Raw genomic sequence first — 18,137 nt, 5'->3', positions numbered from 1 at the left:
TTCATTTCCCCCTCTTTTTAAAGTCCTCAACCAATCTGTAAAAGATAGTGAAACATCACCTTAATGACTGGCAGTGTTACTTTCTTCAAATGCTCCTTATGTGGTTGTGGTTGAACTGTTCAATTTTTGTTTCATCACTCCAAACCATTTTTCCCCAAAACATTTCAGATTTATCAACATTTTCTTTTGCATAATTTAGTTGCAGAATTTGGGGAGGAAACCAGACAAAGGTTTTCTCCCATACAGATCACTGCTGGTGATCCTTGGTGGAACTAACCTACTAAATTTATAAACTACATGCAAGTAAGAACCGTGCATTCAAATTTAGAGGAAAAAGTCATTTTAACTTTTTGCCATGTAGCAGTTGTGGCAACTTCTCTTCTCTTGGGAATTCACTGAAACATACAATTTGACTGCAGTGGAACATTTACGGTGGCTATTTTTTTTTAAAAGAAATCCTATGCAGAAAACTTCAATGCTAAAAGATTTAAAACTAGCTTCCTATAGTATTTTTATTACATTTTTATGCCACTCATCTCATTGATACAGTGACTCTGTGAAGGATTATGAACTCACTGAAACACAGCTTTGGAAGTTAACTGTTCTTTTAATACAGAAAAACTACTTGTTGTCATAAGTTAAAAATGGTTTTTATCCTAAATGCAGTTTTCTTGGCGATCGCCACATTACTGCAAAGCTCAGCAGCAAACAGAATATGGAAAAAAAACCAGGATGTGATAAATACTAATAATACTCAGCTAATGTTAAACCATTTTAAACCTCATTTCTTACACCACAATCAATTTTAACACTGTCACTTTCCTACTAAAAGTTCACGGAATTAGGAAGCATTTAGGATTGCAATATGTTCATATCCACCCATCAAAAAGCATCATTTAGACCTTATTTATTACACTGTAAGTTTAAAATATTCAAAATGTCAAACTGGCAATATTTTTTTATAAAGACTTCATTGCATACTGTTTTGTTTTAAAGCATCAGTATTAGTTTGAGGCTAAAGTACAGCTTTTCAAATGTTAAAAGCTACCTAAGTACCGTAAGTGTGATTGCACACCTTTGTCTACATACCTGGTAATGTCCCTCAATAGAATTTAATTTCCAGCAATCATGATATCATTGAATTTATCTTTCAGCTAATGTTTCCTGTTTATTTTCAATACTATTTGTCTACCACAAAGGTCTCAAACATCTTCTGTAACCAGTGACCTTGTTACATTAAAAACAGGCATTAAATTGAAAAAAACCTTTTAAATAAGTTACTGTCCAATAAAATCTAGTCTGCTTAATTCCTTGAAGAGTTATTTTATTATTGCTTGATAAAACATAATCGCTAAAATCATTTGTATTAAGTTTCATTTATTGGCATGGTTCATTTATATACATATACATTGATGGTTTCACAAAATGGGAAGTGGCTATCCATAGACATACCAATGAGTTGTCATTTTTCCTTTTAGAGAATGGGTTCTGTAAAGAGAAGTAAATATACAGTAAGAATGTGAATTAAAATGGACAGCTTGAGAACTAATATCAAAGTACCAGTTCTTGTATTTTTAAGTATTATCCAATTAAATTATTTCACTGTGTCAATGAGCTGATATGCAAAAGGTTAGAACCTAAAAATGCTGAAACTGTTTCTACATCTCTGAAACACGCACACCATTCTGCACCTTTGTTGTATTTGCTGTAGCAATTTTCAACACAGAAAAAGTAAGTCACTTTTAAATGCCCATTATTTTCAGCACTGGGAAACAACTGCTGTAGGGACAGACCTATAATGAAGCCGAATAAGGAAAAGTAGGATGAGGAATTGTGGCAAGCTGTTGGGATAAGGCAGAATTGCATGCCGCTTCTCTCTATTTTAGCATGCTAGCTATTTTCAGTGCTGGAATTTCCACTTCAGTTGACTTTTGTATACAGTACAAGAGAAGCATAATCCTGGCCATTGTCCGAGATGGCAATATCCATTGGAATAGTCTAACAGCAGAATCAGTAAAACAGTTTCTGCACATCCAGTTCTGGTTCTTACAACCATATCCACTCAGTACTCTCTTGCATCCATCTATTGTATTTAGAAACCACCCATCTCACTCAGAGAAACATTGAGTGGTATACAAATAAAATGTTAAAAACATAAAAACTAAACATAAAATTTAAAAGTGAGACAAGAATAGTTAGTTTACCATTAAAAATTAAGTAATAGGTGGGAGGACGGTCTTCAGAACATTGGCCAGCCCCACAGCTATATGCCTCTTTGCAAGCACCAAGCAAGATAGCAGAGCCAGGCCTTTAAATATTTTCAAAAGGCTGGGAAAGTGGGAATCAAGTCTCACCTCCATGGGGAATGGGGGTGGGAGAGTGGGAAGAATGTTCCAAAGGGCAGGGGCAACAGCAGAGAAGGCTCTTTTGCCTGCCTGGGTGGGATGGGCTGATGTAATGGTGCAAAGACAGCTTTCTAGGTAATTATAGGCAATCCTAAACTATTACACCAATCCAGTTCTTGCTGGAACTTTGAACAAAGTCTCTTGATTCAGCAAAAACTGATTAGTAATAACCAATTAAATCCCAATTTTAAGGCTGCATAGACAATCTGCATTACATAAGACAAGATGCAGTTTAATGCTGCAAAAATTATATATAGATCTGAGCGAAACAGAAATCTCTAGAACTTCTTTGCTTACTTGTATCATTCCTTTTTGGGTTTTATAGTTTTTACATTGCTTCCAGCTGTTTTCTCTGCCTCCGTTTTAAACTGAGGTTTCAGGGCTGCTCTTACTGCTTTTGCACAGATCTGAGAGTAGCGGATATAGCTGAAAGAAAAATAAATATGGGTCAAAAGAGTAACAATCTCCTCGAGTCAACAACTGTGGAAAATTAGAAAAGCACCCTGGAAAAGAGGAGGAGGAAGCCATTATAAAAGGCCAGGACTTCTAATAAAATGGAAAGCTGGGCTATAGTGGCCCAGGCATTTATTCAGTGTCATGAAAAGTAGCCATCGACAAACTCTATATAAGATAAGATAATCTTTATTATCATTTTTTTTACTGTGGGCACAACAGCACACATCAAAAATGAAATTTAGTTGCCCGCTCTCAAAGTGAAACACATACATGACACACACCTAAAACATACTATAAACAACATATGTATAGGCCCACCCCCTAAAAGGTAAAGGTTCCCCCGCACATGCGTGCTAGTCGTTTCCGACTCTAGGGGCCGGTGCTCATCTCCGTTTCAAAGCCGAAGAGCCAGCGCTTGTCCGAGGACATCTCCGTGGTCATGTGGCCGGCATGACTAGACGCCAAAGGCGCACGGAACGCTGTTCCCACCGTAGTGGTCCCTATTTTTCTACTTGCATTTTTACGTGCATTTTTACGTGCTTTTCTACGTGTATTTTTACGTGCTTTCGAACTGCTAGGTTGGCAGAAGCTGGGATGAGTCACAGGCGCTCAGTCTGTTACACGGCACTCGGGATTCGACCCGCCAAACTGCCGACCTTCCGATCGACAAGCTCAGCATCCTAACCCACTGAGCCACCGTGTCCCCTCACCCCCAACATATACATAACAATAAAATATTAAATGTTAACCCGCTAAATAAAATCTCTAAATGTTAACCCACTAAAGCCCTCTAAACTGGCGTCCTTCAGCACATCTTCAGGGGTTACTGGTTACCCTCACAAGTGTCTACAGGTGATCATGGCTTATTGTCCATCTTTCGTATCCTTGACAACAGATATCTCCGTTTGGGAATGAGGTTTTATTGCTTTTTCCCTTTTCTTTTCCTGTATTAAAAGGATTTAACTTGCAAGGGAAGCTTTATTACAGGGGGTCTTCAAACTTGGCCCTTTTATGACTTGTGGACTTCAACTTCCAGAATTCCTCAGCCAGCCAAGCTGGCTGAGGAATTCTGGGAGTTGAAGTCCACAAGTCATAAAAGGGCCAAGTTTGAAGACCCCTGCTTTATTACCACTTCCCATCTAAGGCATCCGAACATCAGCAGATTGGCGGCTTCACAAGACCAACCTGCCGGGAAGATATTCCGGGAGGGGTGCGAAGGTCGGGCTGCCCCCTTCAGCCGCCCACTTACCTGAGCCCAGCTTGCCTCCAAAAAGCCACCATGACGGCTACTTGCTGGAAGTCGTCGCTCGCCAGAGGACGCAAGGTCGCCCAGTCGAACAGGGGTAGACCGGTTTGCCGCAATGTAACCCGGAAACGGAAACTAAGTCGACCAATCAAAACTCACGTCCCATCGATGCCCCGCTCGACTAAGTGCTTCTTTCCCATCCATCTCATTCTATAGGGAGGGGATTAAAGCTATCCGAGTTAACCAATCAGAGCTCAGGCTTCTACGGATCGGCTATTTTCATTGGTTGCGTGGTTCGATGAGTGTGAAATCTATCCTCTGTCTGGAGCAGGGGTAGGCAACCTCGGCTCTTTTATGACTCATGGACTTCAACTCCCAGAATTCCTGAGCCAGCTATGCTATGCTATGCTGGCTCAGGAATTCTGGGAGTTGAAGTCCATGAGTCATAAAAGAGCCGAGGTTGCCTACCCCTGGTCTGGAGGAATCGCAGATTGTCACCCACGTGGGTCTACAAATTTTATTAAATAAATAAATAAATAAATACACCACCCTCTTACTTTGGGGATCGAAGCGCCGCAGAATTTTGGAAATTTTGACTCGTTGGTGGGCTCCGTTCCTTATTGCTGCGATTGCAGTTTTTTTTGTTTTTTTCTTATCATGTTTTATATCTTTACTTAAAGATCAAATTTCTACACCACCCAACTTTTATCTGAGCGACCCTGGTCGGTTTAGAAATAAAAGCCGTACCGCGATGTAAGAAAACGGAATTTAAAAAACGATTAAAAGCGAAGTTAAAATTGCAGGTTAAAAAAGCTTTTAAAACCAAAGTTCGGGTCCATGTATTTTCCTCATTAGTGATGTTAAGTTGGGGCTGTACTATGTATTTAGGGTTAGTAATTAAGAGTAAGGGGGATATGAGAGCAGTATTCCAGTATTTGAGAGGCTGCCACAAGGAGGAAGGGGTCAGCTGATTTTCCAAAGCACCAGAGGGCAGGACAAGAAACAATGGATGGAAACTGATCAAGGAGAGAAGCAACTTGGAATTAAGGAGAAACTTCCTAACAGTGAGGACAATTAACCAATGGAACAGCTTGCCTTCAAGAAGTTGTGGGTACTTCTCACTGGGGTTTTTAAAGAAGAGACTGGACATCGACTTGTCTAAAATGGCATAGACCTATAACCTAAGTTGAGATTGGAATTTCTGCCAGTGTCTTAGGTGGATGTGCCTCACAGGGATACTGTTGTGGTAAAAATAGGGAGCATTATGTCTGTTGTCCTGGGTTGCACAAAATGAAATTGGGCTATAAATCCAACTAATCAACAGTCATCAGAAAGTGTATCTGAGCCCATACAATGACTGTTAATTTGTTACAGGTGAGCTTATGTTGCTTTTAACTATTGTTAACTGCCCAGAGAAATGAATCTGAGATGAGCGGCCATATAAACTGAAAGAATGGATGAGTAAATGAATGAATGCTCACTGCAGAGCCATTAATATAGATCAGGGGTGTGAAATTGCCAGCCCATGGGCCGGATGCGTCATGCTAAAACTGCGCCCACCGCATTGCTGGCAATGGGAAAAAAGTTACGACACATCACGTGATGTTGCGAGCTATAGATTCTCAGAATGAGTAGCCAGCCAGTTGTGGACCTTTCATATAGGGCCAAACAATTAGTTTAATGTCCCTTTAGCAAACTACACTTTAATGTACCTAGTGCTGCTAATGGGTTAGGAAAAAATTTAGAAAAGGGATGATTGGGTAAAACAAAGAAAAGCAAAAGTCATACATACATAATTCAAAATAAAAAGCAAACTGAATATATGCAGAATTTCAGCAGACTGCCCACAGGCTGATGCTTTGACTTTCTTAAATGTATTAGGGCTTCTGGACAAGACAGATCCTCTCCCTCCTCCAAACCCTTTGGAGTCTGTTTCTATTGCCTGAATGAGACCTCCCCATTCACCATGGTCAACCTGGGTGGCTGCCGTTCATTAATCAAGGAGTAGTATTTTAAGTACTGATGTGATATTTATATTGCTTGTAGTCATTTTATAAGAGTTAAAGTGCGAGAGATTTAATAGTTTATTGTTGTTTGCATATGGTAGATTATGATTGTTTCTACTTTTATACCTTGTATTTAGCTCTGGGAAGTCGGGGAGGGGGGAGGGGGAGGGAGGGAGGTGTTGGGGAGGGTTGGGAAGAGGGGAGGGGGTTGGGAGGGGTTTTGTTTTCTTATAAATAAAATGTACTGTAAAACTTTTCAATAAAAAAGTAGTATTTGACTTAATGAAAACAGAGATTAGAGTATCAAACAACCTTTTTTTAATAACATTGTCTCTATAAAATGTTTTTGCAATTCGTAAAAATGAAAAAGACAAAGCATAATCCAGTAGAAAAATATTTAACATTTAAAAGCATCAGTAAATATTTGCAATCACACCTCATCTCACAAGAATCAGTACCTTCTACTGAAATGTTAACTTTTAAAACTAGTTTCAGGTCCATATTGTAGTATTTACAGACGTTAAGAACAAAATATTCCATGCTAAACACCACAGATGAAAGTATTAAAGGAATCAGAATTCAAAAATTAAGATAAGTCTACAACTCATTAATTCTTGTCATGTATGACAGATACCAGAGTTCTACTATTGTCGTGCTCATCAAAGATACTTCAGTTTTACATTGTACCTGTACTAGACATAAAAGCCTTTTGGGTTTTCCAGTTTTTGAATATATAAATACTCCCCTGTGAAGAAAGATGTTGATGTTGGAAGTGAACTATTCTTTTACCTATGGCATTTATATATATTTGCTCTGAAGTACCTAGATTTGTAGATAAAAGGTAGGACAGTACAGATATATAGCAAGGAACAAAACAAAATGTGTGTACGTGTGTGTAAAGAGAAACAAATACAATTTAAGAGACTTCGGTTGTCTAGAGTACATAAATCATGATTATGCATTTTAAAAGGGAGGAGTGGTTTCTACTTATGAATGTAGTATACAATTTCTGATTCTTAGAAAACGTGGGACCAAAATAAATAAGTTCACCAAATTGCATTGTTCAACAATTTAACCATCTTTACCAAGTAGAGACTTTGAAAAACCGAAATTGTAAAATTTTGTGTTAAGCCACTTTTAGTTCATATCTATTTTAATTACATAGCATGCAATTTCTGCCACGTTCAGAATAGTTTTCAAAATGATGGAGCTTCTGTAAACATGAATGTTAAGTATCAAACTTCTCAGGTTAACAAATTGTAACTTTCATGAAAACAGCCTATAAAAAAGCACTTTAGATCATAGTTCAAGTAATAGTTTTTGTTCTTCAAAGCCGAGCCCTGTAACAAACTACTCAAAAATCCTTTGTCCAGAATATATTTTGCAATCACAGTCTTGAATGCCGGTATTCCAGTTTAAGGAATGTACAATTCAACAGAAAGTCATGCATGTTACCTTCAGGTACAGATTTAGGCAAGTTCTCTCCAAAATTTTAATTTAAAAATCTAAACTACAGATCTATTTTTAAATAGTATAAGAATAAATATTTCCAGCTTTGAGGAAGCTTGACAGTGTTCCTTTCGAATTTTCTGGCCTAACAACTTGGTGTAGCTTCTATAGAGACTTATTCTTCCACAAAGGCTGCTGCTGCCATTGGAGTTCTCATATTTCCTCTCGCTGAAGAAGTGAATTCTTCTATTTCCACATTAAGTTTGCTGATTACCCATTCCAATGCTTCACGTCCCTGTAAAGACACACATTCTTCATTGAAACAAGTCCACGTATCTCAGAGATCATAGTAATTTACAGAAATGAGTGTGATCATAAATATTAATTTATATTGGTATTACTTTAACATTTAGAACCACTAGGTTAAAAGGTGTAAAGTCTCTATGTTGTATTCAGAATAAGCTTTCTTTTTTATTGTGATGGCTCCCAAACTCAAGAACGTGGTCAGGTGATCATATTTCAGTAGCCTTTTTTAAAAATAAAATGAAATAAAAATAACATCTGTTTGCTCAGGCTTTTGGAAGCATTTAATTTTTATTACCTATTGGCAGCTACCTTTGGTTTTTACCACGATACATTTTAATCATGGTGTGAATACCATGAACACCTTGACTCAGAAGGAAGTAAGGAAAGAGAAGTCATGCACAGAGTCATGGAAAAACAGGTCAACCCAAAGGAAAAGTTACCCAGTGGAAATGTAAAAGTGATTGGGAAAACTGATGAAAAAAGATACCACATATGACTATCTTGCTGTTCATAGCTGAAATAGATAATATAATAATGAAGGAAGAATCTAAATCGGGAGTCCTCAAACTTGGCCACTTTAAGACTTGTGGACTTCAACTCCCTGAATTCCCCAGCCAGGCTTAAAGTGGCCAAGTTTGAGGACTCCTGATCTAAACTGGGAAAAATTCCACTAGGCCACAAAAGCTTCTTAGGTTCTGTTGCCTCTTACATAGATGTGGGCCATAAATTTCAGCATCACTTGACAAATATGTTAATTATGAAATATCCACATTTCATTTACTAAACTGCTATTTAGGAAGTCTATTCTGTATGGATGAATCTCTGTTAGTTACTTTGCAAGAATGTTTCTGGCCTGATGTCATTAATTTTGATTGTGATGCTTGAATTAAGAAAAGATCCAATCTTCTACCTCAACACTTCTCAAGATAATTATTCACAGTACTCGTTATGCTTATCACCTATATCAGGGGTTCCCAACCGGGGGTACTTGCACCCCCTGGGGGTGCAAGACGATATTCCAGGGGGGCGCAAAAACTTGGGTTTTCAAAATTATAGTGTATATGCAGAATTCATTGCCGTTATTTTGAACTTTTGTAAGGGGTGCGAGAATATACCAGAAGTGTTCTAGGGGTGCAGGGTATAGAATATAGGTTGGGAACCGCTGACCTATATGCTCAATATTGTTATCTTTTCTTTTTTAATTCTTGTAAACATTGATTAAATGACTAAAAGTAATATATTATCCAAACAGATTAACTGCGAAAAAAATATGTTAACAGCAGAGGTCCCCAACCCTTTGGGCACCGGGGACCAGTTCCGTGGAGAAAGGTTTTTCCTCCGGACTGGAGGGGGCTTGCTTTTGTGTGCTGCCTGCATCTCATGGATGGGGCTTTGCTTGTTTGTGTGGACTGGTTGCTGGCATGCCACGGACCGGTACCGGTCCACGGACCGGAGATTGGGGACCCCTGTGTTACAGGATCCAATCTGGGTCAGTCGTCGGGACTAGTTTAGTCTTCCTTTTGGTACGAGAGGACTTCCCTGAGGATGGGCTCCAGCATGAGTCCAAAAGATCAGAAGACTAAACCCTCTGGTCCCAATGACAGACCCAGATTGGATCCTGTAACATTATCCTGGGACACCTAAGTCTGCCTTCATTTGTGAAAAAAAAATCAGTGTTAATCTCACAGTTGAATTACTTTCATTAGTAATCATTCAGGATATACTCAAGTTTGAAATAGTAATATTCATTAAAATGTTGTTGTTGTTAGTTGCGAAGTCGTGTCCGACCCATCGCGACCCTATGGACAACGTTCCTCCAGGCCTTCCTGTCCTCTACCACATTAAAATGCAGCACAGCCCTTAATAATCTCATATTTTCATTCCATCCCAACATTGAAAGCAGAAATACACTGATGTCTTTACCCATCTGCCTTGCTAGTTCTCTAATATAAATACAAGAATCATTCATATGGCTATTTTTCCAATGTTAGCAGTAAAAGTTGCAGCCTCTGTGAAGATCTGAGTTCCCTTTTCATATTCACAACTTTCAAGTTCACATTTTTTGCAAAGTTTTGATGCTCAACCTCTATTCTCTCCTGTCTTCTCAAAGTAAGTTAGTAATACATACTTTTTTGGCATTAGAAGAAATTGTGTTTTCCATTAGTCCTTCTAAGTAACTGCTGAGACTAACTCCTTTTACACAAATGGTTGCTTCTTGAGTCAAAATAGTTCTATGGAAAAAAATGACAATAGTTTACCAATTTATTTCTCAAAATGTAATAAGGAGCTATTTCATTCTTTCTACATCTATAAAAAATTCCACATATTACAAGAACAACCAATCAATTTCCACAGGGATAGTGTGTTCATAGATACACTACATAGTAGGGAGTGGGCAACCAATAATCTCAGAACTGTTTTAAACCCTAAGGTGTGGGTGTGCATTTCTGTGTTTGTGTGTATGGCTCTTGGAATTCCTTTTGACAAAGATTACTGAAAAGACTGCTGTTTTCTGCCGTAATAAAATGTAGTGCAGGTAATGTTTGACTTATAACTATTTGTTTAGTGACTGTTTGAAGTCACAATGGCACTGAAAAGTGATTGATGACTGTTTTTCACGTGGTGGTATGGTGATTAGAATGCAGTATTGCAGGCTAATTCTACCAACTGCCAGCAGTTCGATTCTGAGAGACTCAAGGTTGACTCAGCCTTCCATCCTTTTGAAGTCAGTAAAATGAGGACCCAGATTGTTGGGGACAAGTATGCTGACTCTGTAAGCTGCTTAGAGAGGGCTGTAAAGCACTATGAAGCAGTATATAAGTCTAAGTGCTAATGCTACAATCATTGCAACATCTGTATGGTCACATGATCAAACTTCAGGCGCTCGGCAACTGACATGTATTAGTCCAAGTATGTTAAGCACTATTTTGATTATTTTTAAATGAGCTACTGTATTTCACACAATAAAGATAAATAGAATAAAATTGTGAAAATACATTACTTACTTTTCTGGCTCTTGAGGATGTGGCTTATAAATTAGTCTCTCATCTACCGACACCAGATTTGTAAATGAAATCTACAAGAAATTTAAGCGTCAGCATTAAAAAATAATTCAGTGAACACAATTAACTTGTGAGACCATAATTCAATAAACATAGATTACATTGGCTTCCTCAGATACAGATTTCATTGCACATTCTCTTAAGACCACATGACACACACAAATGCATTATGATCTACAGCTATAATAATGAAGTAATCCGTTTCACTTGGAAGGATACCATTTTAGAAAAGACAGTCAATTTTACGAAGTACAAAACAGATACTTCCTGAGAAAAATCTGAAATGCTAAGGACTTCTGAAGAGATATTTGGAAGTATGACATCATAGGAATTAAGTCTACTAGAAATGCTTAATTTCATTTTTGTAATACTTACATTAATAGACTTGAGCTCCATTGTTTTCTCAACTGGGTCAACTACAGAGTGTTCTTGAACATAGGTTCTCATTCTACAAGCACCAATAAGCTAGAAGATAAATATAGCATTAGCTGCATTGTGACATAAGCAGAGCATCAAAAGCTGAATTACATTATGCTGTTTCGGGCGCATAAAATAAAAGAAACAAAAAATCTAGAATTTTCCTCCTCTTGCATCGAGTTCCCCTTCCATAACGGTTGTTTTAAAATATAAATTGGATTTTCCTGCTTCTGTACCCTGATTTAACTGAATCTCTTTCAAACCAAGTATGAATCAAATGCATACACCCTTAATACTTATGCAAAATTCAATTGTCCATTTACAACTATGACACGCCCTAGATATATACGCATGATGGAAGAATGGATTATAAACATGAAAGAATTAGCAGAAAAGGCAAGACTGAGCTGCCCAATCAGGTATTAAAAGCAATAAGTATTTTTTTTTACAAAAGACTGGAAATATTGTTGCTTGTGAACTTGATGCTGAAAATGGATAAAAATGAAATGGTGATATATGGATTTGCTGATGGGAGAACGTTAAGGAGGGAGGATGGAAAGTATGTTTGTAACTGCTGCAAAGGAAATTGAAAGCCACTTCCTTAATTACCTTTCTTTTTCTAACTTACTTTTTATACTTTTTCTTTTATCTTTCCTCTTTAACTTTTCTTTATATGCTTTCATATTTATCTTTTATCCATGTAAAAAAATTCAGTAAAACTATGTAAGAAATGCCCTAATTAGTGTAACTCTCTCCAATATTTTCTATTCAAATTCTACAAGCAAAGCCCCATCTGCAAGATGCAGGCAGTACATTAAACCACACCCCCTCTGATCCGTAGAAAAACCTCTCTCCACAGAACCGGTCCCTGGTGCTCAAAAGGTTGGGGACCTCTGCATTAATCCCATGTAACTGAAATTTTAAGGATCTTCACACCAATTGTATTCACAAACTTGTGGCTGTTGCAACTTTGTCACAGTTGTGTGAGTGTGATTTTCTGTATTCTCTGCCAGCTTTCCACAAAGTCAATGGGAAAGCCAGTAGAAAGTCAAAAATTGCTCCCGCTCCCATGTTTTTTCACCTGCTTGTGGTTATTGTGTTTTTCTATTGAAGAAAGGAAATATTTCTGAAAGGAAGACTCAATGGGGTTGTGAGTTGTCTAGTATAAATGTATAGAAATATATAAATTAATAAATATGTATTTATAACCACCATTTCTTTCTCTATTTATAAAACTTTTCTGCATTTAAACTGACATTTGTATAAAAATTGTCCTTTTGTGTTTGTGTTGCTAAAATTGAAATTACTTGACCAACTAATTTTCATGCTATCCAAAACAGCATAAGGGATGTAATCTGAGGAAAAAAGGAACAATAAAGCAATTCAATTTGCTGTAACATGCAGTTGTTTATGATGTAATAGGAACAATGAATTCATTCATCAGCTATAAAGAGCTGCTGCACAATCCAATGTACCAGTCATCTTTATTATAAAAAACTAAATGAATATGCAATACTAACTCTATGTGAGAATTTGGTCTATTCAAATTCTGAATACTGCTCAATTATGGAAATATCTACTTTTGTAACTTAAAAAACAGAAATTCTAAAGAAAACATAATGGAAAATGCTGCAATGTGGACTATAAGCTATATTTTGTAAAACCAAAATCATATGACAAACATTCAAAGAAAACTATTGAAAGCCCTAACTCTTGGTATGGCTCTTACCGATTTTACAATTGAGGGCATTCCCCATTCTGTACTCAGCAGCCGGTGGCTATGTAATTTTCCATTAGTATCTACATGCCGGTCCAAAACGTCAACTCCAACTACGCTGGGATTCATGGGATTGGGGTATTTCTGCATAGCAGCTGTAGTAACAGTCTTCCAGGGGTGACTATAAAACAAAAACACAAGGGTGACCATCTTTCATTAGGCTACATAATGCATGGATGGGCAACCAGCAATTACCATTTTGTTTGTTCTTCATGGGTCAATTTTTTTAAAAAAATCTCAATCGCCCCAACATAGTCTGACAACAAGCCATGTGTTTTTGGTGTGTGTGCATGTGTATATGTTATCAAGTCTCCAACAAGGTTAATTTAAGTATTTCACTAATAATCATATCAAAGCACCTGAAAAAATGTTTAAAAGGTTATCCCAAAGGTTCTTTTTCAAAAAGGAGACTGGAATTCTTTGTTTGAAGATGTTTCACTTCCCATCCAAGAAGCTTCTTCAGTTCTAAATGAATGGTGCTATTTAAAAGGTTAAAGATTAATAATTTAAGTTAAAAATTAATATTCATCCAATAACATCACCATCTCACCTATACAATTATAGGCTATTGTACAGATAGAAGTATTGTGAAAAAGATAACCATCTTCCCCCAGAAAATATGTAGATAACCTTCAGAGTCAGCAAATACTTTCAGCAAAATGGTTACATCTAGCCTTTCCTTCAGGGTCAAGTTAGTCTATGTAGCATTTCCAAAAATCTTCTGCAGTAGTCTGGATTGAAAGGCATCATATGTAAAATACCTCCGTCCCACACCCAATCCCCCAATGCAGAGGTAGCTGACAAAACAAGTAAACTGAGTTACAGAAACAAAAAAGCTACCTTAAGCTGCTCAAGTACATAAAACTAGTTACATATATTCTATCAAGTCAGGAAAAGGGATAATTCCAAGTTAAGTGAGGGAAATCTTATACACAAAAAAAGATTTCATTGGCTAGTTCTGTATACTTGTGTTTCTGGATCAAAAGTAATCAAATACTACCGTACAAGGCTCCCTCAACAGGGGGTAACATCTAGAATCTAGCAAGGGGTTGAATTTAGAGTGGGCTAAATGAATCCTTTCACGCGTACACAACTACACGCACACAAAACATCGTCACCACGATGTAAAAAATATGTTGAGACTCTGGAAAGAGTACAGAGGAGCAACAAAGATGATCGGGGGACTGGAGGCTAAAACATAGAAAGAACAGTTGCTGGGATTGGGTATGTCTAGTTTAATGAAGAAAAGGATGAGGGGTGACATGATAGGAGTCTTCCAATATCTCAGGGGCTGCCACATAGAAGAGGGAGTCAAGCTATTCTCCAAAAGCACCTGAAGGCAGGACAAGAAGCAACAGGTGGAAACTAATCAAAGAGAGAAGCAGTTGTGGACGCTCCAACACTGGAAGTTTTTCAGAAGAGACTGGACAACCATTTGTCTGAAATGGTATATAGGGTTTCCTGCCTGAGCAGGGGGTTGGACTAGATGACCTCTAAGGTCCCTTCCAACATTATTAATAATAATAATAATAATTATTATTATTATTATTATTATTATTATTATTATTATTATTATTATTATTATTATTATTATTATTATTATTATTATTATTATTATTATTTAATGCTGTAATTCTCCAGGACCAACCATTTTGTCACAATCACACTGTAAACAAAAAACACGGCTTGCAACGACTGAAAGCTAAATCCTGGCATTGTTAAACTAGAATTCCGCGTTTGCTCCTCCCCTCCCCCTCTCTTTCCCTTTCCCGATCTCGGCTTTTATATAAAAATCAAGCCTGCTGCACGTTTCAACATTCTTTGCACAAAAGAAGCAACCTTTTGTAAACGAGATGCTCAGCCAGGGGAGCGCCCTTCGCGGCCTCGCCAAAAGACAGGTGCGCTGTTTCTTCCTTCCTTCGAAATCCCCTTGGGGCAGGGGGTAGGCAACCTTGGCTCTTTTATGACTCGTGGACTTCAACTCCCAGAATTCCTGAGCCAGCACAGGTCCTGCCATGTCTCCTGGTGGCTTCTTTCAGCTTCAGTGCTTAACAAAGTCATGAGGAGCTGGGAAACCCTGAGAGTTGGTTGCCACTCAAGAGTTGGAGAGATAATATTGGCCTAAACCAGGGGTAGGCAACCTTGGCTCTTTTATGACTCGTGGACTTCAACTCCCAGAATTCCTGAGCCAGCACAGCTGGCTCAGGAATTCTGGGAGTTGAAGTCCACGAGTCATAAAAGAGCCAAGGTTGCCAAGGGGAAGAAAAGGAGCCGAGGGCTGCAAAGCTCCAAGCCTCCTCCCGAGCAAATGTGGGAGGCTCGGACCTTCCGTGAACACCCCCTCACTCGGCCTGGGAGGATGATGGGCCCTGCAGTCCCTCGCCTTGGGGGGGAAGCCCGCAGCTTCTCCGCCAAGGTCAGCCCTGGCGCATTTCCTCCCGCGCCCAGCGACGCGGGGAGAAAATGAACAGAGGCTGACGGCCGCAGGCGAAGACCAACGCTCTCCCCGGGGGGGGGGGGGGGTCGAAGGACTGTCCACCCTTCACGGCTCCCCCGCCGGGATGGAATGGGAGCTTCCGTTACCCTAGTGACCCCGCCGCTGCTCCCCGGTTCGCCCCCCCCCCACCGGAGCCCTTCGCTGCTCAGACGCCTCGGCCACTCACTCGAAGGTGTGCTCCGAGGTCCAGATCTTCATCGTGAGGGCGGCGGTGCTTCCTCCCAACCCTCTTCGGAGACGCTTCCTTCGCCAGCCCGCCGAGACTGACCAGGAACTCGGCGGAGAGGTTGCGGAACCGAAGAAGCCGGCCGAAGCAGAGACCCAAAGGCGCCTGCGCGGCTGGCGCCAGGAGAGGCCGCAGACGAGTGGGTGGGGTCAAGCGTCGGGGAGGCCTCGGATAGGGCAGTTTCCTATTCAGGGCCGGTGACGTCAGAACAGAAATCAACGTTCCTTTTTTTTTTTTCACCCGGCCCGTTGAGAGGGGTGCCCGGCTGCGCCTGCGTAAACAGGTAAAGGTCTCGCTTAAGCTTGGGGCAGAGCCGGCCGTGACTGCGGGGAGGCGAGATGCGCGGCGTCCCTTCCTCCCCATGGTTTCCATTAATAGAATATCAATGGTATTCTTCCCTTAATAATTATTCTATTAATAATAATTCCATTAACAGCACTGTGGCCCTGGGAGCCTCAGTGAGGTGGACGAGAAACTTCCATAATTTATAAGAAGAGACTGGACAGCCATTTGCCTGAAATGGTATAAGGCAGGGGTCTTCAAACTTGGCCCTTTTATGACTTGTGGACTTCAACTCCCAGAATTCTACAGCCAGCATGCCTAGCTTAGGAATTCTGGGAGTTGAAGTCCTCAAGTCATAAAAGGACCAAGCTTGAAGACCCCTGGTATAAGGTTTCCTGCCTGAGCAGGGGGTTGGACTAGATGACCTCCAAGGTCCCTTCCAACTTTATTATTATTATTATTATTATTATTATTATTATTATTATTATTATTATTATTTATTATATTTCAGCTCAAGCACAGGTTAAGTCAGGGGTAGGCAACCTCGGCTCTTTTATGACTCATGGACTTCAACTCCCAGAATTCCTGAGTCAGCTGACTCAGGAATTCTGGGAGTTGAAGTCCATGAGTCATAAAAGAGCCGAGGTTGCCTACCCCTGAGTTAAGTAATTGTAGAAAAAGACTGTTTCAGCAGTTAGAAACAAAAATGCAATACAGGTAGTCCTCGACTTACAGCCGGTTGTTTAAGTGAAGTTACAATGGAACTGAAAAAACATCGTTTTTTTTCACACAACTTGCGGCATCTCTGTGGTCATGTGATCAAAATTTGTTCCACTTGGTAACTGACTCATATTTATGATGGTTCTGGGATCCTGGGATTATGTGATTACTTTTTGTAACTTTCTGACAAAATGGGGAAGCCAGATTCACTTAACAGCCTTGTCATTAACAACTGCAATGATTCACTTAGCAACTGTGGCAAGAAGGATCCTATAATTTTATTTATTTATTTATTTATTTATTTATTTATTTAATTGATTTTATATACCGCCCTATTCCTGAAGGACTCAGGGCGGTTTACAGGGCGAATTAAAACAATACAAATAAATACAATTAAAATAGAATTAAATTAAGACTAGCCCACAATTAAAACAAATTAAAATTTAAAATTTAAAGTTAAATTAAAACCCCCTCAGTCCAGGCCAGAAAGATCAAATAACCAAGTTTTCAGGTCCCGGCGAAACGAGCGAAGTTCCGGGGCAGTCCAGGGCAAAACTCACTTAACAACTGTGTCACTTAGCAATGGAAATGATAATAATAAGTTGGAAGGGACCTTGGAGGTCTTCTAGTCCAACCCCCTGCTCAATTATGGGCATAAGTGAAGGACTACTTTTATTAATGAAAGAATATTTGTAGCTCAGAGTTGATGATGTTGCCTAGTTTGGTAATGAAACATTTGGAAGAAAACCACCAAGCTCAGAGCACCAAGTACCCCACAAAATGCTATATATTCAAATCAGTCAGACACATTACCGTTATGATATATACCCAATAATAAAAAGACACTATTCATATGTGAGGCTTGAACAATAGAAAACATTGATTCTAGATAACATTCCGTAAGTGGTAAATTTGAGTTACATTTCTTTTCCAACTGGGTTTGTATCTTCCTTAAAACTTGCAAGTTATATCCCAGGACTTTCAGAATAAGGTCTCTATTGTTTAGTGCTGAAAAAACAAGTTCTTGCATACTAAAAAGAAATGGATAAGAAAAAAAACAACATGTTCTCCTGATTGATATGTTAAAAATGCTAATAATAAATTCCAGGTAAAGCTCTTTAGGTTTTTCCAAATTAGGTGCATCCCAATGGGTTGGCTGTAACTCCCCTAATAATCCCATTCAGAATTGTAGCATTAGAAAGGGCACAAGGATGTAGTCCAGAGTTGTCAAACTGCCAGCCCGTGGGCCAGATGTGTCACGCGGAAGCCATGCCCACCCCATTGCTGG

The 18,137-nt window shown here is 39.1% G+C and overlaps 2 protein-coding genes across 3 annotated transcripts; both read right to left on the bottom strand.

Moving 5' to 3' along the window:
• Positions 1-1,280: 1,280 nt before the first annotated feature.
• ATP5F1E (ATP synthase F1 subunit epsilon) lies at positions 1,281-4,252 on the bottom strand. Its single transcript, XM_081324911.1, has 3 exons — positions 4,111-4,252; positions 2,703-2,831; positions 1,281-1,488 (listed from the first exon to the last, which is right to left on the bottom strand). Exons 1-2 carry the CDS (start codon positions 4,140-4,142, stop codon positions 2,708-2,710), a joined length of 156 nt encoding a protein of 51 aa, XP_081181037.1. The 5' UTR covers positions 4,143-4,252; the 3' UTR covers positions 1,281-1,488; positions 2,703-2,707.
• A 2,162-nt stretch (positions 4,253-6,414) lies between these two features.
• PRELID3B (PRELI domain containing 3B) lies at positions 6,415-15,954 on the bottom strand. Of its 2 annotated transcripts, none has more exons than XM_081325356.1 (6): positions 15,788-15,954; positions 13,077-13,245; positions 11,306-11,395; positions 10,874-10,944; positions 9,997-10,099; positions 6,415-7,857 (listed from the first exon to the last, which is right to left on the bottom strand). In XM_081325356.1, the coding sequence occupies exons 1-6, from the start codon at positions 15,817-15,819 to the stop codon at positions 7,738-7,740; spliced, it is 585 nt and encodes a 194-aa protein (XP_081181482.1). In that variant the 5' UTR covers positions 15,820-15,954; the 3' UTR covers positions 6,415-7,737. The 2 variants fall into 2 exon arrangements, with proteins under 2 accessions (XP_081181482.1, XP_081181483.1); XM_081325357.1 differs by lacking the exon at positions 15,788-15,954 and adding an exon at positions 13,484-13,588.
• Between the last annotated feature and the right edge of the window lie 2,183 nt (positions 15,955-18,137).

Source organism: Vipera berus (genome assembly GCF_964194415.1).
Source record: "Vipera berus genome assembly, chromosome: 3".
NCBI classification, from domain to species: Eukaryota; Metazoa; Chordata; class Lepidosauria; order Squamata; family Viperidae; genus Vipera; species Vipera berus.
This window is presented reverse-complemented; position numbering and strand designations above follow the sequence as displayed.

Coding starts and splice junctions, on each gene's coding strand:
- ATP5F1E (XM_081324911.1), bottom strand. CDS start 4,142: ATGGTGGCTTTTTGGAGGCAAGCTGGGCTCAG. Junction 2,832..4,110: donor TGGAGGCAAGCTGGGCTCAG/GTAAGTGGGCGG, acceptor TTTTTCTTTCAG/CTATATCCGCTACTCTCAGA.
- PRELID3B (XM_081325356.1), bottom strand. CDS start 15,819: ATGAAGATCTGGACCTCGGAGCACACCTTCGA. Junction 10,100..10,873: donor CATCCTCAAGAGCCAGAAAA/GTAAGTAATGTA, acceptor TTTTTTCCATAG/AACTATTTTGACTCAAGAAG. Junction 7,858..9,996: donor TTTCTTCTAATGCCAAAAAA/GTATGTATTACT, acceptor GTGTCTTTACAG/GGACGTGAAGCATTGGAATG.